At 47.3% G+C, this 22,599-nt stretch overlaps 3 protein-coding genes across 5 annotated transcripts in view; 2 read left to right on the plus strand and 1 right to left on the minus strand.

Annotated features, from left to right (window-relative positions):
• TPPP2 (tubulin polymerization promoting protein family member 2) overlaps positions 1-10,080 on the plus strand; it is a 16,484-nt gene extending 6,404 nt beyond the window's left edge. Inside the window, exons 5-7 of one of the 3 annotated variants that reach the window (XM_029237090.1) lie at positions 263-400; positions 1,238-1,277; positions 8,845-10,080. In XM_029237090.1, coding sequence (XP_029092923.1) covers positions 263-400; positions 1,238-1,240 — 141 coding nt within the window. In that variant the 3' untranslated portion in view covers positions 1,241-1,277; positions 8,845-10,080. Of the gene's footprint in view, positions 1-262; positions 1,132-1,237; positions 1,278-2,510; positions 2,671-8,844 lie in introns of those variants that run through there. The other 2 variants (XM_029237091.1, XM_029237092.1) reach the window with 2 other exon arrangements.
• RNASE13 (ribonuclease A family member 13 (inactive)) lies at positions 1,243-4,235 on the minus strand. Its single transcript, XM_029237124.1, has 3 exons — positions 4,231-4,235; positions 3,930-3,939; positions 1,243-2,759 (listed from the first exon to the last, which is right to left on the minus strand). Exons 1-3 carry the CDS (start codon positions 4,233-4,235, stop codon positions 2,211-2,213), a joined length of 564 nt encoding a protein of 187 aa, XP_029092957.1. The 3' UTR covers positions 1,243-2,210.
• A 3,427-nt stretch (positions 10,081-13,507) lies between the features above and the next one.
• On the plus strand, positions 13,508-13,984 carry LOC114905127 (ribonuclease 7-like). The gene has a single exon (XM_029239636.1). It carries the CDS (start codon positions 13,514-13,516, stop codon positions 13,982-13,984), a length of 471 nt encoding a protein of 156 aa, XP_029095469.1. The 5' UTR covers positions 13,508-13,513.
• Positions 13,985-22,599: the final 8,615 nt, after the last annotated feature.

Raw genomic sequence — 22,599 nt, forward strand, 5'->3', positions numbered from 1 at the left:
ACACACACACACACACACACACACACACACACACACACACACACACTTATTCCCATAAACCAGATTTCTTCCTCACAAGTGGATGGTTCTTATTATAGTTCCTGCCTACAGCTGCACCTGGGCCCTAAGCGGCAGCACCATGCCAAGGGTTGAACAAGAGCTCTGAGAACTATTCGAACTACTAGAAGGCCATCTCTAGAGAAGGGGCGTGACAGTGGAGGGGAAGGGAGAGGGCTCAGACGCCTCATCCTCTGGCTTGCAGAAAGCAATGACGGTGGGAGGGGTGAGCCAGCTGACGGACACCAGCAAGTACACGGGCACCCACAAGGAGCGCTTTGACCAGAGCAGCAAGGGCAAAGGCATCGCGGGACGGGAGGACATGACTGACAACTCAGGCTACGTGAGTGGCTACAAGGGTGCTGGCACCTATGATAAGAAGGGCAGCAACTAGGGAGTAGCGTCATCTTAGCCTGCCGGCCCTCGACGCTGCACCTTTAACACCGGGGAGCTTGGGGGACAATAAACATCTGTGTGTGCGGCAGCTCATGGGCTCTGTTTTCCACCAGGGTGAGGGAAGAGGGGCCCCTTGGTGCAGAGACAGAGAGAGGAGCTGAGAAACCCAAGGATGGGGGTTCTCAGCACCACACCCTTTACTCTACTTGGCCTCCCCGCCATTAGGTAGCATCCCCTTCAACAGCAGCTTCTAAGAACACGGCTGAGGAATATATTTGGAGATAAGAGAGAAGCTAGATGTGGAGGCAAAAGTATTTGCTACTTGTGTTCACATAATACTGATATCCATCCCCTTCGACCTGCCAAAGGGGAGTAGAAATTCCTGATTGGAGCTAGTAGGACCCAGGTATTAGCAACTAGACCCTTCCCGGTCTCCACCTTCCTAATGTGTTGTAATCCATGTTTTGTTTGGGGAGAAATAGAAACCAGAGAGGGTGGGCCAAAGATCTACTTAGCCTAACTCCTGTTATGAGTTTATTCTAGAGCTGATGGGGAGGGAGAATCCATTTTCAACACCCAGCCTGGAACTGAGTTTTACCCCACCCCACCTCCATCATGGTAGACATGGAATGGAAGATCCTACTGACTGCCAAGGGTAGCCCAGGAAGATGGCCAGAGGTGGGTGGCCTCCAGGACTCTGAGAGCAGGAGTTCTGGTGCACTGAGGAAAAAGGAATGAAATCAGAACTAATTCAGATGTGTTTTTTTATCTTTTTATTTTGCAGTGATTCACAGGCAGATGCAAAAAGTACAGACAGGCCCCATGTATCCTTCACCCAGTTTCATCCAATGGTTATATCTTACATAATTCAGATATGGCTTTAAAACCTTCTGTGACTACAGCTGGGCCCACTTCACCCCTGCCTTGTCAGAGGCAGATTCTGGAGTTTGGGGGATGTTAGGAGGAGGTTGGGAAGTAAAAGGATGCAGGAATCTGGGGGGAATAGGTCAGAGAAGATAATTTGGAAATCCAGTGAACCAAGCTGAGACGGATGGAAGGAAAAGAGGTCAGAGAAGAATAAAGGGTGATAAAGAGGTTGGGTGTGTAGGGGAGAGACTGCACTGGGCTCCGTGGTGGAAGGAGGACAGAAAGGACAGGTTACATGAAGAGGAAATCAGTGATTCCATAGAGAGGAACAGACTGAGAGCTCGGGGGAGGGAGCGTGGCCTGGAGAAATGAAGCTAATACGAGTCTAAGACTCTCAGGGAGGTTCCTATAGCTGGAGATACCTACCATGTGGGTGAGGGAGTAGAGGGAATCATAAGGGAAAGGGGGAAGACTGAGAAGGGAAGGGTGACAGGGATGGGGATTTGAGACTCGGAACTGGTACCATGGTGTGAGCTGAGGCTCTGGGCCTCCAGCCACGATACAGGATCTGGCCCAGTAGATGGACTGTCACTGCCAACTGGACACAGTCAGCTTCTTGGGTGGGTGAAACTGTCTGTGGGAGAGGGAGGGTGGTGGCAGGAGTGATGGGGGGAGATAAGTTAGAAAGAGCCTAGAAGACAGTACAACTTTGCACGGTGACCAAAGCTCTGGACATATTTCCTATCTCCCTGGTCTCTTGGGAGGGGATCCTGCCTACATTTGAAGCCAGGAAGGAAGCCTTGTACCAGGGATCAGAGCTTCAGGAGTGGGGACAGGCTGGTCTGTAGCGGCAGTAGGGGGGGCTAGTTCAGACTTAACACGTCCCATCCCTAGTAGAGGCCCATGATATCTATCGGTTCAGCATCATACTTTTGGGAGCAGAGCAGATAGAGCCTTTGGTCGGTTAAGGTGCTGGTGTAGTAACAGCTGGTGGGTGGCTGCTTGGAGCTCAGGGAGCAGATTGTGAGGGGGAAGGAGTCCTGGGTGACTGTACAATATTCATTGTAATTCTCACAGAAGCTCTCGCTGTACTTGCAGAACTTCTTGATGGCGGTCCACAGGGCATGTAAGACATAATGGATCTTTGGGCAATACCAGCTTTGTTGTCTGCCCCATACATAGGACATCAGACCATTACAGTAGCCCCGGAAACCCTTTGCGTAGTTAACCTTGGGATAGTCGATATGTAAGGTACGGAAGTTCTTGATGGCAAGCTGTAGCTGGATGTTTTCGACCAAAGCTGGCTGGAGGAACAGGAGCTGGACCACAGGTGGTGTGCCATTCTTCCTGCTGGCAGAGTTAAGGTGGTTGGAAGCAGAGGTGGGTCTCGAGTGGCTCTCCGCCCCTTCCCAGAGCTTCCAGTGTGCCCCCAGTCTCCCCTATGTGCCTTCCCCTATGCCCTCAAAGCCGGACTGTGCTTCAGAGATCATCCGGCCCAAGTCTTCATGCCTCAGAGAGAGGAGACATTTGCCCAAGGTCACCCATCTGGTCAGCCACCTCTAGCTTGGTCTACCTTAGGGTCTCAGCCTCACCCAGTCCGGGAGCTGTAACACTTACGAAATATGAGGTCCAACTGGTCCTTGGGTGAGAGACGCTTCCCCTTTATCCCTGGCCCAGTTAATCCTTCTGGTAAAAATGCAGAGAGTCCAGAAGGGACAGGCTCAGCTACACTTCTCTGACTGAAGTGGAAGGACAGGAGCTGGAGGACAGCAGGGCAGGGGTGGGATTCTTCCTTCCTGAGGCCAAGGACAGCCCAAAGGTAAGAAGAGCCTAGAAAGGTTTCTGGATGAAGACCAGTCTGAGAGGAAGGACTGTCCCCTGGGTTTGAGGAGCCCCTGTGCTGACGGGGGTGGATGGGGGGGAGGAAAGAGACATTGCTTTCTGGTCTTCTCCTCTCTGGTGTCATCAGAACACTTAGTTCCAGCCTCCTTGCGAGAAGTCCCGAAGTTCTTGGGTTTCCTTTGATGTCTTCTCTGGTTCACAGGCCATGCTCCTGTGGAAAAGCGACAAGGAAAGCACCGTCATGTTCCTGAGGAACAAAGTGCTGCTTATTCCTGACCCTCAGAGAACAGAGGGTCTTCCGCTCTCTCATCCCACTCACTAGATCCCCGGAGGCCAGGTACGCAAGGGCCTCCCGCCTGAGTGTCGGGCTGAGAATCAAAGACCTCGGTGTGGACCGCCCCCCCCACCATCAACTTCACTCCAATCGTGATCACACTGACACTCTCACCTGTAAACTCAGGCCCTCTCAGAGTCACAGCACTCCTGGAAATCTATGCATGCCGACCCCGAAGCCTGAAACTTGTCAGGTGGGATTAGACAACACAGCCTGGACTTGAGGGGGTGTGGACCGCCTGTGTCCAGCTGATCTTGCTGTAGTTTGTCATGTTGGAAAAAAGGGCCAGCCTCCTAACTCTTTTTCATCAACACCTGCCCCTTCATCAGAACCAAAGAGCTAGCTCCCCAGAGCCTGCCAGCCACAGTCCTTGACGCCCACAGGCGTCTCAGCCTTGCCTCCACGCACCTGTTGTCCAGGTTGGACAGCTTACCATTCTCTCCCTGGAGAGCGGGAGAAGGGAGTCAAAACAGAGAATGCTGAGTGTCCCAAGGCCAGTGTGTAGTTCAGGAAGGGTGGGGGGCGCATGAGAGAGTCGCATGGGTGTTCCTCGTTCACAGCCCCCTTAAACTTGCTCTTTCTGACATCACAAAGCAGAGTCCAACACTGAGCCCATCCTTCCCCACCTCACTTTCCCTGCTGCCTTGTCCCTTTCCTCAGTTACTTAGGCAAGAAATCTGAGAGTGGTCCTCGACCCCGCCCTCTCCTTAATCCCACCTGTTTGGAGGCGGTACCGCATGGTGGCTCAGAGCAAAGCTTTTGAGTAAAACAGACCAGGAATTGCATCCTGGCTCTACTGCTTCCAGGCTGTACACCATCAGTCTAAGTTCACTAAACCGGTATAAGCTTCAGTTTCTTCATCAGTTAATGAAGATAATATTCTGTACCTCGTGGCAGTCTTAGGATTCGTTAAGATGTATATCAAGAGCTCTTAGCCCAGGGCCTGGCACACGGTGAGTACTCAATCCGAGCATGAGTCCATCAGTCACGCAGCTCTGACAATCTTTTTTTTTTTTAATTAATTCTTTAAAAATATTTATTTATTTGTTTAGCTGCGCCAGGTCTTAGTTGCGGCGTATGCGATTTTCGTTGTGGCATGCGGGATCTAGTTCCCTGACCAGGGATTGAACCCAGGCCCGCTGCATTGGGAGCACAGAGTCTTAACCACTGGACCACCAGCGAAGTCCCAGCCCTAACAATCTTAACTAAAACTTTTCCCGAACCAGTCTCTTCCGTTCCTATTTCTTCCCCTGCTCAGGCTTTCCCCTCTCCTGGACACCACACACTCTCCAACTCCAGGAGGACTCTACACCTCATAGGACAGAAGACCTCCATGACCTGGCCGCCATCATGTCTCCAACTGCATCTCCATCTCTGCCTGCTTCCCCCAGTGGTGCCCACCACCTCTCGCTCACGTTATCTCCTCTACCCAGCATGCTGCTCTCTCTTCCCGCTCTCACCCCTGTCAGTTCCGCTGGGCCAGCTCATGTGAAGATCAGCCCGGACGTCCTATTTAAGAAGCGTCTGCTCAGGGCACCTCCCCAGGGAAGTGTGCACAGCCAAGTAAGTGAGGATAAAGCCCACACAGGCAGGTGGCTCATCTGTATCCTTCAGGCTGGTGTATCAGCCAACACCCGGTGGGAATCCATGCAGGGTGGTGCCAGAGCCCGGCTGACTCAAGTCTTTGGTTTGAGGAAGCTACTAGCACTTTGTGGCCCCAGACTCAGAGTGTGCTACCTCTTCCTTATTTGCTCAAGGCTGCAGCTTCCCTTGGAAGAGAAAGGGGCTTTTCATGCTTCTTGGTCTTCTTTCTTCATTCCTACCCACCCACCACCGCTAACCTCTGCACACAGTGTTACAGAGATGGAACAGCACATAGTAAAGAGTTTAGGACTTGATCTCAGATAACCTACTGAGCTTTTGTTTCCTCTTCTATAAAATGGAAGCCTTCCTTACCTCATGAGGCTGCAAGAATAAAATGAGATGGTCAATATGGAGGTGACTTTTAGCCATTAAACAATATATAAATGGAAAACTGGATATGGTCTCCTAGGTCTTATAACAACTCACTTTTTTCTCCAACTCACTTAACATCTGCAAAGCCTTCTTTTTAAAATTAGTTTATTTTATTAATTTATTTTTGGCTTCATTGGGTCTTTGTTGCTGTGCATGGACTTTCTCTAGTTGTGGCAAGTGGGGACTACCCTTCCTTGCATTGTGCAGGCTTCTCATTGCAGTGGCTTCTCTTATTGCAGAGCACAGGCTCTAGGCGTGCGGGCTTCAGTAGTTGTGGCACATGGGCTCAGTAGTTGTGGCTCGTGGGCTCTAGAGCACAGGCTCAGTAGTTGTGGTTCACGGGCTTAGTTGCTCCGTGGCATGTGGGATCTTCCCAGACCAGGGCTCAAACCCGTGTCCCCTGCATTGGCAGGCGGATTCTTAACCACTGTGCCACCAGGGAAGCCCTGTAAGGTCTTATATTCCCCAAATGAGCCAAGTGACCTCCCCACATCCCCACTCTGCCAATCTAGAGCCCTCTTTAACACCTGACTTAAAATTCATCTTCACCAAGCTTTCTATTAGTCATGCCCCACGTTGATTACTTTTAAATACTTTAAATTGCTGAATACTATCTGAAAACACTATGACAAATGTTGGGGAAAATAGAAAGGTAAATAAGACAGTTCCAGTCCAGATTAAATTTACAATTCAGTAGGAACAACACACGTATGAACATATGTTACAAAGGCATGAGCATGGGACCAGGAAAAGTGCTGAGTGTGCGATGGCCTTCAGGTTCCAACCTACAGTCCTACTGGTCTGGTCTTTAAAATCCTATCCCAGAGGAGCTGACCCATAGGATTGCTTCATCCATTCTGACAAAGCCTGAGATTTGTGGAATTGTTACCCCATTATACTGGACTTTACATATGCAAGAATCATCCTAGAGATGAAGAAACTAAGTTTTAGAGAGGGATGGTAGCTTGCTTGAGGTCATATGTCTAATTCAGTGGTTCTCAACGGGGAGCAATTGGATCACATCTGGAGACGTTTTTTGGTTGTCACAACTGGGAGGTGCTACTGGCATCTAGTGGGTAGAGGCCAGAGATGCTGCTCAACATCCTACATTGCACAAGACGGCTCCCACAGCAAAGAAGTATCCAGACAAAAATGTAGATTGTGCTGAGGTTGAGAAATTCTGGTCTAACGAGAGAATCAGATTTCCTAGCAAAAGCAGACTTATTTATACTTTATATATTGAAAAGGATTGGTAAATATCCAAGACTTAGAAATATTTTTGTTAGACTTTGCTTGTGATGGTGCTGGTTCTTCTACCAGCAAAAGGATTATTGATAGTTCATCATTGAAACAACTTTTTGTTATTTTTCCCGTAGAAGTGACTTTCTGCATATAGCCGTCTACACATTCTTTCCCTCCTCCCCTCCCCAATGGTAGGATTTCTAGAACCACTGGCTAGAGTGACAAGTGCAGGGATGATTCCCTATGATTGAGGGGGTGCCCCAAGATTTTGCCCCAAGTGAGCTCACTATAATCTCAGTGGCATCACTTTTGCCCTGTCCAACTCACATTGTTCAAATAGCAAACTGTGTCCTGGGTTCTCCTTGAACCCAAAGGATTGCTTCAGCCATTTCAACCTTCTTGTCATAGGTTCACCTCCACCCCAGGGTTAAAGTTCAGGAGGTGCCTTGTTAGTTCCTCAACTGGGACTGGGATCATTCAAGGGCAGAATGAATGCCTTCTAACGTAGAATTTGAATCATTTAGGGTCCCTTATATGCAAGGCACTATGCTACATCCTGTGGGAGGTACAGAAGTAGTATAACAGATGGTCCTTGTCTTCTGGGAATTGACAGTCTAAACGGGAGGAAAGCAACACATATATATGAAGAAATAACCAATGATTCAAGGCAGAAAATTATACATCTTGAAGACAGTAAATGTTGTAGGAATTTAGAGGTGAGAGAGATCCCTCTGAATTAGGAGGGTCAGAGAAAGTTTTCTGGGGAGAGAGGGAGTCACCTGGGACCTCGGGATGCATCTCAAGGAACAGTTGAGTTAAGTGGAGATAAAGAGAATTATGAAAGGTATGTTTGAGGAAAGAGAGAAAACCAGCCTGGCTGGGGTTGAGGCAATCAGTGGGAGAAAAGTCAGAGATAAAGTTAGAAAGACGGGTTTGCCAGATTACGGCAGACCTTGAATATCAGGCTAAGGAATTTGTATTTTATTCTAGAGATAAATGAGGAACTGGCAATGGCTTATGAGACAGAGTGACCTGGTGAGGCCTCTCAACCCCAGACCAGGTCCCCCAGTGCTACATCCTGGCTTGTCTAAAAGCATTGGTCTGGGAGCCAAAGATTCCAACTTTCTGTCCCTGCTGCTTCCTCCAGATCCACAGCTGTTCCAGGAAAGGTCATGAGAATTCAAAGACCCAAAGTGAATCCCACATCTGACCCCGACTTGCTGTTTTTTTCACTTTCCCCGTCTACAAAAATGAGTCCACTACCTTTATTTATCCTGGGAGCAACACAATCAGGATAACAGAACTTGGATCTGCTCCTGCTTGGAGGGAAACTCTCACGGGCTTTCCATCGGTATCCAGAGGCTGTGTGGAACTCCGGAAGAGAGAGAGGCTGGGCTCTGAAGGGTGGGCACCAATCCAGGCTTGGCCCTCGTCTCTCCCAGCCCCCCTCACCCCCTCCCAATGCAGGCTAGAGGAAGTAGCAGCTGTGGTCCTGAGGGGAAGACAGGCAGAGGTCCACCTGGCACTATTGGCATTTTCACAACACCCACCCGAACAACTTTAAACACACACACACACACACACACACACACACCAGCAGCAGCGGCCTGGGGAGAGGTTAGGCCAAGAGCAGTGACTATGCCGCTAGAAGGAGAAGGAGGCTGGGGAGCTACCTCACATCCCTGGATAGAGGCTGCCATGTGAGGGGCTTTCTTCCCTCCCATCTTCTCTCCCACCATTTTTTTTTTTTTTCAGTACGCGGGCCTCTCACTGTTGTGGCCTCTCCTGTTGCGGAGCGCAGGCTCCGGACGCACAGGCCCAGCGGCCATGGCTCACAGGCCCAGCCACTCCGCGGCATGTGGGAACTTCCCGGACCGGGACACGAACCCGTGTCCCCTGCATTGGCAACCACTGCGCCACCAGGGAAGCCTGTCTCCCACCATTTTGTCTTCTGCTCTCCCTTCTTTAATTTTTCTCTTCTCTCTTCTGCCAGACTCCCTGCCCAGTCCTTGGCCTGATGCCTGACTCCTTTTGTTCTCCCTAACCCTGTTCCCCTTCCTCCATCCTTTCCTCTCGCCCTATGAATGTAGCGAAGGAAACGTGGCAAAATTATCCTACCGAGTGCAAAGTGAAGTGGATCTTGGAAGCTGGATAGTTTCAGCGAAAAAATAAACAAAATCACCTGCCTTATCCAAATAATGGAGGTGAAATAAGGGTTTCAGCTTGAACTGTGCAAATAGTAGGTTCGACTTTTCAGTTTTCACACGCAAACCTAACCCTTTACTCCCTCTTCCCTTTGAACTGGGACAGCATGGCTGTGTTTACTTTCACAGAGCACTAAGGAAGCCTTCTGGAGAACCCCGCATGATGAAGTTAAAGGGCAAACTGGGATAATTATAATGACAGGAAAATACAAGAGCAGAGGGCAGTTCAAGCCATGGTTTGGAAACATCTCACCCTAGAATAATGAGAAGTGAGGAGGAGTCCGGGCAGGCGAGGAATCCAAATGAGGTCCTGGCCTCCCACCCACTCCTCTCACCCCAGCCTCCAGTCCAGGGCTGGCCTGATCCACATTCTGTCCACAGTCTGCTTTAAACCATGGATTTTATCTCCAAACATTTGCATTTCTACAGCAGCAGAGGCATAATTCTCTACCCAGAAGTTCCAACTACAAAGATTCAGGCACCTGAACAAAGCAGTGAATGCTGCACCCCAGCCAAGGCCTCACAGAGCGGGAACCAGAGGAGCAAGAGGTCTGTGTGAACTGGCTCCTGCTTCTCTGTTGCCACCTAGTGGTGCTTCTCCCTCCAACACCATTTTTTTATTCCAAAGATACCTCATCCTGACCCACAGCTGTGCTCTCTATCTGCTAAAATGATGTCCCCTGACCTCAAAACAAACACCCATCTTCCTGACTCAAAATCCTAACTTCTGGACCGGAACACAAACTGTATGACCCATATGGTTTGCGTGGGCCTCTCTGCAGTCACATCCATGCAACAGCCAGGGGATTTTTTTTTTTTTTTTTTTTTTTTTGGCTGCGTTGGGTCTTCGTGGCTGCGCGTGGGCTTTCTCTAGTTGCGGAGAGCGGGCTCTAGGCGTGCGGGCTTCAGTAGTTGTGGCACGTGGACTCAGTAGTTGTGGCTCGTGGTCTGTAGAGCGCAGACTCAGTAGTTGTGGTTCACGGGCTTAGTTGCTTCGTGGCATATGGGATCTTCCCAGACGAAGGCTCAAACCCGTGTCCCCTGCATTGGCAGGCGGACTCTCAATCACTGCGCCACCAGGGAAGTCCCACAGCCAGGGTATTTTTAAACAGATAGGGCTTTTACTCCTCCTCTTTTTTTTTTTTTTTTTTTTTTTGGCCATGCCGCACGGCTTGTGGGATCTTGCAGGATCCCAGTTCCCCAACCAGAGATTGAACCTGGGCCATGGCAGTGAAAACCTGGAATCCTGACCACTAGACCACCAGGGAACTCCCTTTATTCCTCTACTTAGAACCCTCCTAGGGCTCCCCACTGTGTGCACAGCAAAACTCCTAATGGTCTCTGAGGCTTCCCATGATCTGGCCTCTGGTCCCTTTCCGACCCCATCACTCATCCGCTCCAGCCACACTGGACTCCTTACTGTCCCTCCAACTCCCCAGGCATCCATCTGCTTTAGGGCCTTTACAGTGCTGTCCTCTATGCTTGGAGCATTCTTCCCCAGACAAGCATAAGTTCACTCTCACCTTGAAATCTTTGTCCCAGAGTCACCTACTTCAATGACCCTATTTAAAAATCACTGCCTGAACACTCTTTGACATAAATCGCAGCAAGATCTTTTTTACCACCTCCTAGAGTAATGAAAATAAAAACAAAAATAAACAAATGGGGACTAATGAAACTTAAAAGTTTTGCACAGCAAAGGAAACCATAAACAAGAGGAAAAAATACTCAGAATGGGAGAAAATATTTGCAAGTGAAGCAACTGACAAGGGACTAATCTCCAAAATATACAAACAGCTCATGCAGCTCAATATCAAAATAACAAACAACCCAATCAAAAACTGGGAGGAAGACCTAAATAGATATTTCTCCAAAGAAGACATACAGATGGCCAACAAACACATGAAAAGCAGCTCAACAACACTAATTATTAGAGAAATGCAAATCAAAACTACAATGAGGTATCACCTCACACTGGTCAGAATGGCCATCATCAAAAAATCACAAACAGTAAATTCTGGAGAAGGTGTGGAGAAAAGGGAACCCTCTTGCACTGTTGGTAGGAATGTAAATTGATATAGCCACTGTGGAGAACAGTATGGAGGTTCCTTAAAAAACTAAAAATAGAATTACCATATGATCCAGCAATCCAGCTCCTGGGCATATACCCGGAGAAAACCATAATTCAAAAAGATACGTGCACCCTAATGTTCATTGCAGCACTATTTACAATAGCCAGGACATGGAAGCAACCTAAATGTCCATCAACAGAGGAATGGATAAAGATGATGTGGTACACATGTACAATAGAATATTACTCAGCCATAAAATGGAACAAAATTGTGCCATTTGCAGAAACATGGATGGATCTAGAGACTGTCATACAGAATGAAGTAAGTCAGAAAGAGAAGAACAAATATTGTATATTAATGCATATATGTGGAATCTAGAAAAATGATATAGATGAACCTATCCGCAAAGCAGAAATAGAGACACAGATGTAGAGAACAAATGTATGGATACCAAAGGAGGAAGGGAGGGGTGGGATGAATTGGGAGACTGGGATTGACATATATACACTACTATGTATAAAATAGATGACTAATGAGAACCGACTGTATAGCACAGGGAACTCTACTCACTGCTCTGTGGTGACCAAAATGGGAAAGAAATCCAAAAAAGAGGGGTTATAAGTATAGCTGGTTCACTTTGCTGTACAGTAGAAACTAACACAATACCATAAAGCAACTATACTCCAATGAAAAATAAATAAAAATAAAAATCATTGCCTACCAATCTCCATTTGTTCTTTTTTCCTTAGCAATGGTGTATTTTTTACTGCCTTTCCTCCAATGAAATGTAAGGATTCCAAAGGTAGGGATTTTTGTATCTTTTATTCACTGATATATCCCAAGCACCTTGGCACATAGTAGATGCTCAATAAATATTGACTACGTGAATGAGCCTGACCCCACTATTCTGAGACCACCTACTACTTACAGGTGCAACCTGAAAACAAGAACACTGTTCACCTCAGTTTTCCAGGCCTTCCCATCCACAGATAGTGATGCTTCTCTTCCTCAGTGTCTCAGTTCTTCTGAGTCTCCCGTGCCAAGCTCACTGGAGCTGCCGGAGCAGCACGGACCCAAGCTCTCCACACAACTGTAACTGCCACAAGCAACGGGGAATACACAGTAGAGGAAGGTCTAGGCTGGCTGTAGAGCACACCACCACCAATAGCATTTTCAAATTAGGACACTAAGCGTTGCAAATTTTAATAAAGTAGTAAGGGAAAGAGTGAAGGGTGAGAGGTGTTGGGCGCCATCTCCAGGTAAAGCCAGATGACCTTGCTTGACCCTGGAATGGGAGGGACCCAGAGGAATGAATCATTGTAGAATAGCTGAGGTGGGATGGTGCTGCGACTTGTGACTCTGGTGATTGGTCCACTTCCCTGTCTCCTCCATCTCCTCCAAAAGATCAGCAGTAAGTCCTGATGACGGGAAGTAACTTTCTAGGCTATTCCATCTTTATCTCGGATCAGAAAAAGCAATCCTTACCACCACAGTGATTGGCTCTTCCCAGAATCAGAGCCAGAGGTGTATATATAGGAGATGATAAATGGCAGCTCTCATTTGGGGTTGACACCTGAGTCAGGTGCCTTATTAGTCATTAGAACCATGTGGCTAGGGGCCAGGTCTAGCCTTTGAGTGTGAGGATTCAGGCTTCAAGCTTCCTCACTGCTGAAGATGTTTAGGCAGATGTACTAGCTCCACAGGTATCCGCTTACTTGGGACATGTAAGTGAAGAGGCATGAACCTGGTTCATTTCCTGATCCACGGCTACTCCCCAGCCTGCCCCCACACAGAAGCACCACAAGCCAGGCCAGCTCTTAAGGAGTTCGGTGGTGAGAAGAGGCCCTCAGAGATCTGAGGCCCGGCGGAAGGCAGGTGCGTCCCGGTGAGCAGAAGCCACAACACGAGGATTTGGGGAGGAGGTAAGGCCTGTGGCGGGACATGAGTGAGGAGAGAGGACAGGGAAGGGATGGGTTCTGGCCAGAGAACAGTATACTCAGGTGAGTGACAAGGTGGACAAAGGAGGGACTCAATGTGGAGGGGGTGAGTATACACACAGGGGAGAGAAGAGAGAGATGCTGAGGGATGGAGGCACAAAATGGGGCTATGGAGGAGATGGGGATGGGGTCATGGAGGGCGTGAGACACAGAGAAAGGAATAAGGACATAAGGACATGGGGACACAGAGGGATGGACCTGAGGGAGAGGAGATAGAGCAAGGAGTGGGAGGCATGAGGGACAGAATGAAGGAGGATAGGGATTCAGGGTGAGGGGGATGGAGCCCTAGGGTTAGGGGGTGGGGTCTTAGTGGTTTGGGGCACAGGGAGGGAAAGGGAGGGGAAAGACACAGGGTGAGGGAGGAAGGAGACAGCAGGGGAGGGAGATGGTGATTAGCTAGAAGGAGCAGGTTTAGCAAGGCTAATTTCCACCTCCTCTGTGCCCAGAGACCCCAGCCCTCCCTTCTGACTGTTCCCCCTAAGAGAGATGGCACCAGCCAGAGCAGGATTCTGCCCTCTGCTGCTGTTCCTGCTGCTGGGCCTGTGGATGGCCGACAACCCAGTCGGTGCCAAGCCCAGAAACATGACCTCAGCTCGGTGGTTTGAAACTCAGCACGTGCAGCCCAGGCCTCAGAGATGCAACACGGCAATGCAAAACATCAACAAGTACTCCAATCGCTGCAAAGGCCTCAACACCTTCGTGCGTGAATCCTTCTCCGGTGTGGCCGCCACTTGTCAGACGCCCAGCATAACCTGCAAGAGAGGCCGTAAAAACTGCCACCGGAGCCAGAAGCCTGTATCCCTGACCATGTGTAACCTCACCTCAGGGAGGTACCCAGACTGCAGGTACAAGGAGAAGCAACTGAGTGCTCCTTACATCGTGGCCTGTGACCCTCCCCAGAAAGGGGACTCTAGGAAATTCAAGCTGGTTCCTGTCCACCTGGACGATGTCCTTTAGGTTTCCAGCCAGCCACGTGCTTGGGCCGCACCTTAAATCCCTCTGCAGGCCTCTGGACCACTCCTCCTCAGCCCAGAAAGTTCTCTTCTGACATCTCTTGGGGCCCTTCCTAGCTCAGGCTCCTCTGTGAGGGTGGGGCTGTGGGGAGTTGAGGTGATACATTAGTAGGCTAAACTCCAGAAGAGATGGCGATCTCTCAACTTTTCATTGCTGTTTTTTCATTAGCTTAGGGTTGTGGGTTCCTTGGTCTGTGCCTCCTACATCTTTCCCCTACCCCATCTTCTCACGGCAGCATGACGAGAGGAGGAAAGAAATGGAAAAGGAGTGTAGGGGATTTATGGCGAGAGCCACTCCTATTCCTAAACTAGGCCTCTTCCCCAGCTCTGATTGGCAGTGACGTGGCTTGTGGGCAGGGAGGTGGCCTGAAGGCAAGAAGACAAAGCAGCACCACTTCATATTTACATAGCATTTCATGCTTTTCACAGTGTGTCCACGTGACTCCCTTGTGAGATAGACATGACTAGGATTACTCATCCTCTTTAGGGACGAGGATGTTGAGATTGCAGAAAGAGTTGTTAATTAAAGAGCTTGTCAGGTTGGTTAGTAGCAGCAGCTGGACTTTAAAGTAGAAAGCGCATTTTCTACTTTACCACTGGGCGGAAAAGGAGAGTCCTCTGCAGGGACCACAGGGGAACCAGGTAAGATTTCACCAGTGAAACAATGTCCCGAGAGCTCTGAAGAGCCAGTTACCCCATGTTGGCTGCAGTAAAGGTCATTACCTCTCTAGCCAAGGGACTGTTTATGAGATGCTCCAAGGATCTTAATTCTCTCTCTCTCTCTCTCTGCCCCACCCCACCTCTCTGCCGTTCCCCTTCTCTAGTCCACTGCTCTTCCTTCCAGGGCCCTGGGCCTGGCTCTGGCTTGATTGCTTATAGCCCTGAAGGCACAGTGTCAGGGGAGTGTCCCAACTTCATCCCCCTGCTCTGGGATCACATTTCCCTTGACCTCAAGGGACTTCGTGGCCCAGTGCCCGCTTGTCACAAACAAGCTGGTGGGAGCTGCCAGAGCTTCCTTCCTCCCGATAAATGATCTCTCCTGCCTTGGTGCTTCCCTGGCTCTCTGCTCTGGCAGTCCGCCCAGGCCGGAGGGGTTGAGATGTGGAAATGCCATCTCACCGTCCTCCCCCCCACCCCTCCAAACCCCGCCTGCAGACACCACTTCTCCCTTCCTGGTGAGCAGAACTGGAGAAGCTATGGCTTTATGTAGACTCGGTCCTGATAGCTTCCCACTCCTAGCTCACACCCAGCATTGCCTGCAGCCTTGACCATCACCAGCCCTTTCTCTCTTCCTTAATCTCAGTCCCAGACAAACTGCACTAAGCCCCATGCCCGCCCCACGCCCACCCTACTTGAGCACCCAAATACTACCTTGTTAGACCTTCCCTTCCCAGCTGTGGAGTCTACTCTCTACCTATCCCTCTCCCACACTCCAGTGCTCCCTTAATGCCTTACCAGAGTCAGAGTAAGCTTTGGAGCCAGATACCATTGGGTGTAAATCTTGGCTCAGTCCTTTGTGGCTACATGACCTCAAGAAAACTGCACCTCTTTGCAACTATGTTTCCATATATGGGAGTAATACTACCTACCCAACAGGATTTCAGGAAGATTTAGAAATGACATTTATGAGGCCTTAGTCAAACCCAGGCACTGATAAGCATTCAGTAATGATAGCTAGCTGTAGGTAACAGTAGGAATAGCCCTGTCCAGTCATATTCACCTTTGGCAAACACGCAGATAACCCTTTGGCAAATACCCCATTCAATTCTCCTTGAGGTCTTTCTTCTGCTAGAATGATGTTTATGAGTAGGCTGGAGAATAAGTCTGCAGGCAGAGTCCTGCTAGGTGGGCTGGGTGGTTTGAGATGGTGAGGAGAGAAGGTAGAGAAGAGATGATGAAAAGAAAGGGGAGCAGAGCATTGAACAATTCAATTCAAGCAGAGTGAGGGGCCAATACGTTGATGAGTCTTGAAAGTAGAGGGGCAATAAATATACTTTATAGCCAAATGCCAAATGACTGAATGTAAAATCTATATATCCTGTGGTCACTGTACTGGACATAATTAATTCTAAATACATGATTTTCAACTGAGGTGCATAGAAAACCAAGTCTCTTAGGGGTAGCTGATTTTTCTTTTCACTTTATTCTTTCTTCACAACTTTTTTTTTATTCTTTATTGATGATATTTCTTATGGTGTTATGGTTTTGGAGACATCCTCCTCACAAACTTTTTAAGTGGATAAAATTATGCTTTTTTTTTTTTTTTGCGGTACACGGGCCTCTCACTGTTGTGGCCTCTCCCGTTGCGGAGCACAGGCTCTGGATGCGCAGGCCCAGCGGCCATGGCTCACGGGCTCAGCCGCTCCACGGCATGTGGGATCTTCCCGGACCGGGGCACGAACCCGTGTCCCCTGCATCAGCAGGCGGACTCTCAACCACTGCGCCACCAGGGAAGCCCTAAAATTATGCTTTTAATGTATCCTCTCGAAATAAGAATTTCCAAATATGGCTTTTTCTTGAAATACTCATGATCTAAATAGTATTAAATAACTTAACATTAAACATAATTCTAAAGCAATCTATGGTGTGGTGATAGCGGTCAGAATAGGGGTAACCTTGGGAAGTGCTAACTGGCAAGGTGTAGGAGGTAAGCTGGAAATGTTCTATTCTTGCTCTAGATATGCTTACTTTGTGAAAACTCATTGAGCTGTACACTTAAGATTTGTGTACTTTACTGTAAGCAAATTATACCTCAATTTAAAAATCTTCCTAAAAAAGTACAGTTTTTAAGGATTAGTTTGTTTAACATGAGAAATGCTAATATATCAATTCACAAAGATTATAATATAATGAAATCATGGACTCATGATCTAATCTAATTTCTATTGTTCTGCTTTGTACTATTTGTTAAATTAAATAGTAGTTGTGCTAATTATTAAATTGTTGTAAATATTTTTGGTTCAAAAAGTATATAAGGTTTTTTCCTAAAGTTATCCAGCTAATCCATGCTCTTCTATTAGTTGTATAACTGTCAACTAATTTTCCTATTTAACTATGTGAAAATTCTTAATAAAATTTATATGTAGTATAAGCTTTTACAACCATTAATTATTACAGCATTTTTCTTAAAATAATAAATATGCATTTATATTTCCCCTGACTGATAGGATTTCAACATTTTTAAAGTTCATAAGGAGAATTTCACTTCCAGTCACATTCAGAGTACTCACCAATATCTGAAAGAGATTATTCAGATATTAACAATGAACCCAAATGACCTGCCTTGTTTTTATACAGATGCTTTAACAGATTAGATTTGACAGTCACCCATTCCTTCACATGATCCTGATCACAGGCAAGTTCAGGGATGCCAGGAATTATGTTGAAATAAGCATTTGGCTATTCGGCCTTTCAAAGGCTGAAGCTGAGGTTCAAAATGAGTAACAGGTTTGCGCCAGTTACCAAGGCTGCATCTTGATACATTCCTACTTAAAGGCTGAAAAATGGGAAAAGGAGACTGATTAGTTATGAGATTTCTGTTGCTGGGGGTGGGAGCTTGGAGTGGGGGAGGAGGGTGTCTAGGGGAGTATTGCCCAGCCTTGTGTAGATGGCTCTAAAGAGAATTGTTTCAACCTGGATCTAAGGAGCAGAAACAGAGTCCTGTAAAGAATGTAACCCAAGAACTGGAGCTAGTGTGAACTAGCTTTCTAGGAGTGAGACTATCTGAGATAGCCTAGGTAGGATACTTTTCTACATGACCCTAGTTCCCCAAATTCTCCATACTCTGAAGAAAATGACCCATAGACACTATGAAGAGGACCAGCTGAGTCAACAGAGAGAGAAGGGTCCTGATCTCAAGGGCAGCGTGTAGGAAGAGGAAGTGCCCTTGAGTCTGGAACCCTTTTGCTCACATTGATTCAGACAGCCCTCTTCATAGTGTCTCTGGCCCTAGGGGATGACCTTAGAACTACAGCAGCAGAAAACAGACCAACGCAGCAACAGCGTCCAGGGAGACTTCTCTGTGAGAACCCTGGCCCATTTCACCACATTCCTCCTACGCTCCTGCACAACTGGGCCTCCAAAAGGGCTTCGAAGACTCCAGATCCTCATTTTGAAGTCCTCCTGCTACACCACCCGCCCACCCCCACCCCCGCATTCTACCATGGAGAGATAGAAAGAGCAGTCAGAGCTCTTACCAGGATGTGTTCCTGTGCAGGACTCCAAAGCCAGTAAGCTTGGGAGCATCCATGAAGCCATGGGGGCATGAGAAACCATTGCTAGTGAGGTCTTGTAGGAAGTCCACAAGAGGTGAGATAAGGAAAGATGTCTACCCATAATGGAAATACACCCATGATGAAAAGTCCTCTTGATTTAGAGAGATTGGAATTTCCTCATCTATGCAAAGGTCACCTACTTCATAGAGTATTATGCAGATTAATGTGACAACATATATAAAGGGCTTAGTACAGTGGCTGGTGTGTAGGAAAAGTTTGAGAGATGTAATCATTTATATTTATTACTGTGATGTCAAACGTTGAGAGGCCAAACCTGTGATGGATGGAGCAGGCCTGACTTCCATGACAGAAGAACCAAGGACCTAAACAAAGGAGGCCAAACTCCTCCTCGGCCTCCTCTTGCCAAAAAGAACTTCCCAGCCAAGAGTATATAAGGTAGGGTTCAAGGTCAGACAAAAAGGACAATATGTATTAATTTCTCTAGGTAAGGTAATTTGGAGTGGGGTGGGTAGGGGCAATGCTTTCAATTAGAGGGGGAAACAAAGGCTACTGAGTATTTATATTAAGACTACTTAAGGGGGTTTTTCTCATCTCTACCTTCCATGAATCCAGAGATATGGAAAGAAGGCAGAGGATTTAGGGCCACTAACTTTTGAGGGTGTCCTCCTTACCAGCTCCTCTCCAAAGGGTTCAACTGTCACAGCAGCTGATGGAGAGAAAGCTCTAGTGACATTTCCAACTTCCCCTCCTGAGTCATTTAAACTAGTCCTTAGGTAAGCTTACTGTCCCTTCACCTCCCTTGCGGAAGGTCACTTGTATTTTTCTCACCCTCTGATTCAGCTCCATTTCCTAGTTTGTCTTCCATTACACAAGACTACCACCAATGGTGGTCCACTGCTTTCCAATGGATTGGTTACAATGGGAAAACATCACACTTGTTACTTTCTTCACGTAGAAACTTAGTTGAAGTTACACATTTAAAACATAAACTGTACACCTGAAATTAACACAACATTGTAAATCAACACAACGTTGTAAATCAACTATATTTCCATTATAAACAAACAAACAAAACAAACAAGCAAACAAACTGACCTAGTGAGAATCAATACAAATTCCTGCTTGGGCCATGGCATTTAGCACAAGACAGAACTTCACATCTGCATAGCTTTAGGCTCTTTCAGTAGATATTCATAAAATCATGTCTTAAGAGATTGTATCCAGTGACCTCAGAGATCATCTAGTCCTCCCCTCCGCATTTTGCAAATGAGAAAAATAAGACCGAGGGGACCCAAGATCACATGATTAGTTTAAGTGAGAATTCAGGTTTCTTGAACCAGTCTAGTGATGTTCCCAAAGTGTCATTCTAGTTAATGGTCCCAAATGGATCTCAGACATCTTCCAAGGTCAAACTCATTATACCTGGACTGGCAAATCAATCAGCAAATGGGCAGGTTCCCAGATTGAGACAAAAGCATGTTCATTCAAGAAAGAGTGTTCAGTGCCCATGATCCTGAGGTGTTTACATTTCTGCCTCTCACTTGTGGACCACATCCCCTTCACCTGAATGCTCACATTGTATCAGTGAGATGGAAAAAAAAGTAGCACCCAATAACTTGATGGTAAACTAGTCAAGCATGTCCCCGGACCATGCCATTGGCTGTTTGGAGACATAAATAAGGGCATGCAGCAAGAACAAAAGTCTTCACTTCCCATCTGCTATTTGGGGCCAGGGTGAAAACATTGCAGAGATCCCATTTGGTGGACCTCCAGATGGGCCTGAAACATCCAAAATATTTTATCTTTGGTAAGTATCATCATTCTTTTTTTTTTAAATTTTATTTTATTAATTTTTTATACAGCAGGTTCTTATTAGTTATCCATTTAATACATGTTAGTGTATATATGTCAATCCCAAACTCCCAATTCATCACACCACCACCACCAACCCCTGGCCACTTTCCCCGCTTGGTGTCCATACGTTTATTCTCTACATCTGTGTCTCTATTTCTGCCCTGCAAACCGGTTCGTCTGTACCATTTTTCTAGGTAGGATCAACATTCTTTACCCTCAAAGTTGGCACATCCAGGACTGGGTCTTCATGGTCAACTAGAGCCCACAGAGCAATGTTTCTCAGACTTTTCCCCGAAGTGCTAGTAATGGCCGAGGGGAATTAAGCACCTAGAGTCATGCCCAGAAGGAATGAGCTTTCTCTGAAGCCTCTTTCTTTTGCTTAACTAATATTTATAAAATAACCAAATGCACAGATTTTTTTCCCCCACATACTGCGAGGCTTGTGGGATTTTTAGTTCCCCAGCCAGGGATCAAACCCGGGCCCTCGGTAGGGAGAGTGCCGAGTCCTAACTGTACCACCAGGGAATTCCCCCAAAGATGTTTTATATGTTATCTTCAAACATCATTTGTGGTAATAATGGATCAACATTAATCTCCTGGTTTTGATGACTGTACTGTAGTTATGTAGGCAAGAGTACTTGTAATTAGGAAATACTCATTTCTGTATAAAGGGGTAATGGAGCATTTTGTCTGTAACTTAGTCTCATATAGTTCAGAAATGTTAATAATTAGGGAATTTGGGTGAAGTAGATAAGGGAGCTCTGTGTACCATTTCTGAAACATATATAAATTTGAAATTATTTCAAATCAGAACCATTAAAATTATTTTTTTTAAGTAGTTGGTTTGAATTTTTCAATATACTCCATCAAAGTTTTATTTTATATAAAAACAATGTTTTAAATTACTTCCTTTCCCCCCAAAAAATAGTTTTGGTAAAATTGGGATAGAAGACATTTATCTTGTGGCTTTGTGTGTACTTTATGCATATCTGCATTCAACCTAGGATAGGAGTGCACTGGCCTTAATGAGGTTTTCCTTAAATTGCTCGCTATGGGCTATGCCTCTGATCAGTATTTCTCTTTAGGAACTGAATGAGGAAGATAAGGTAGCCATGGAGCCAGGGCAATAGGAAGGTTCCTCATATGCTAAAAAATGAGAAAATAGACATCGAACACTTGCAACAGTGACTGGGACCTAGAAACCCCTCAGCAAGTGTTTGCTCTGCTTTTATCATTGTCATCAACATCCCTGGGAGGTCCAGACACTGAACACAGGCTTGAAATAAGTCAAAGGCAACAAGACACATGTGAGGGGAGCCACATGCCTCCACTCTGGCTGGACTGAAGACTGCATCCTCTCCTTCTTGAGGACAGATCCTATAGTCAGGAGCTAAGGGAGGCATTCCACTCACTGAAGCAAGATCATGGTGGCACTGGTCTCCCTGAGCAGGCCCCAAAGAGCTACACAGTAAAGAAAAATGGACCTGGTAGGAGAGAGGGTCAGCCACTGGGTACGGAAGGAGGCTTCCCAGTAGGAGTGCAGCAACCAGATTTCCTGTGATAGTGCTCTGAGCCTCAGAGTTTAGAAACCAGGATCCAGAACATCTCATGGCCATGGGCCTTCAGAGTCAGGGACCCCTCTTGGAGGAGACTCGTTCTTGGAGAGATTCCCTGTGAAAGCTTCTGGCAATCTGAGACCAGCCCAGCTCCTCTGGCCTGGCTGTTGACTTATTGCCAAGACCACAGGTCTCAGCAAGGAGAGCAAGGAGGACGTTCAGAGAAGTGGGGCAAGGTAGCCCTGCTGTCCTCCAGAGCTGCTCCGGAGCAGGACACTGCCCTGCAGGCTGCCCGTCCTTTTCGTTTCCCTCTGGGCTTTTCCAGCCAGAGCTTTCCTCTACCCAGCTTCCTGGACTGTCGTTCTATTTGCATTTTTCTCTTTTTTTCCCCTCTTCCCTCTCTCCTGGGGATATCCTTATACATACTCACAAAGTAATCGAGGAGCTGAGTATTCACAGTCTCAGTCTCCTTTCTGAATGAGCATCGCAACAGTGTTTCACAACAGAGCTAGTCAAATGCCAGGGCGGCAGGGCATCCATCATTAGGAGTAAGTGCTGCTTCCAGTCAGCTGTCCTAGCCCTAGGTGGTCCTCATGGATGTGTGAGCTGTTCGGCAGAAAGCTAGCTGAAAATCTTCTGTGCTGTGCTCAAAGAAACAGAAGACTATTAGCAGCCACCTGCCTCCTGAAGCTAAAGTTACACCTTCATTCAGCTTGTCTCTCCGGTGAATTTCACTTCAGGGTATCTGCACCCCAGCCCGTCTCAGCCTTGGCACCTACGGAAAGCGGAAAGCGGCGTCAGCAACAGCTCTTCTCACAGGCTGTCAGGACTAACCTAGCGGAGCAGCGAAGCTTCCAGCTGGTTACTCACAGTGGAACCTGTCCTCGGACACAACCTCTATGAAAAAATCCCAC

This window comes from Monodon monoceros, unplaced genomic scaffold (genome assembly GCF_005190385.1).
Source record: "Monodon monoceros isolate NGI ecotype Baffin Bay Population unplaced genomic scaffold, NGI_Narwhal_1 Super_Scaffold_21, whole genome shotgun sequence".
NCBI classification, from domain to species: domain Eukaryota; kingdom Metazoa; phylum Chordata; class Mammalia; order Artiodactyla; family Monodontidae; genus Monodon; species Monodon monoceros.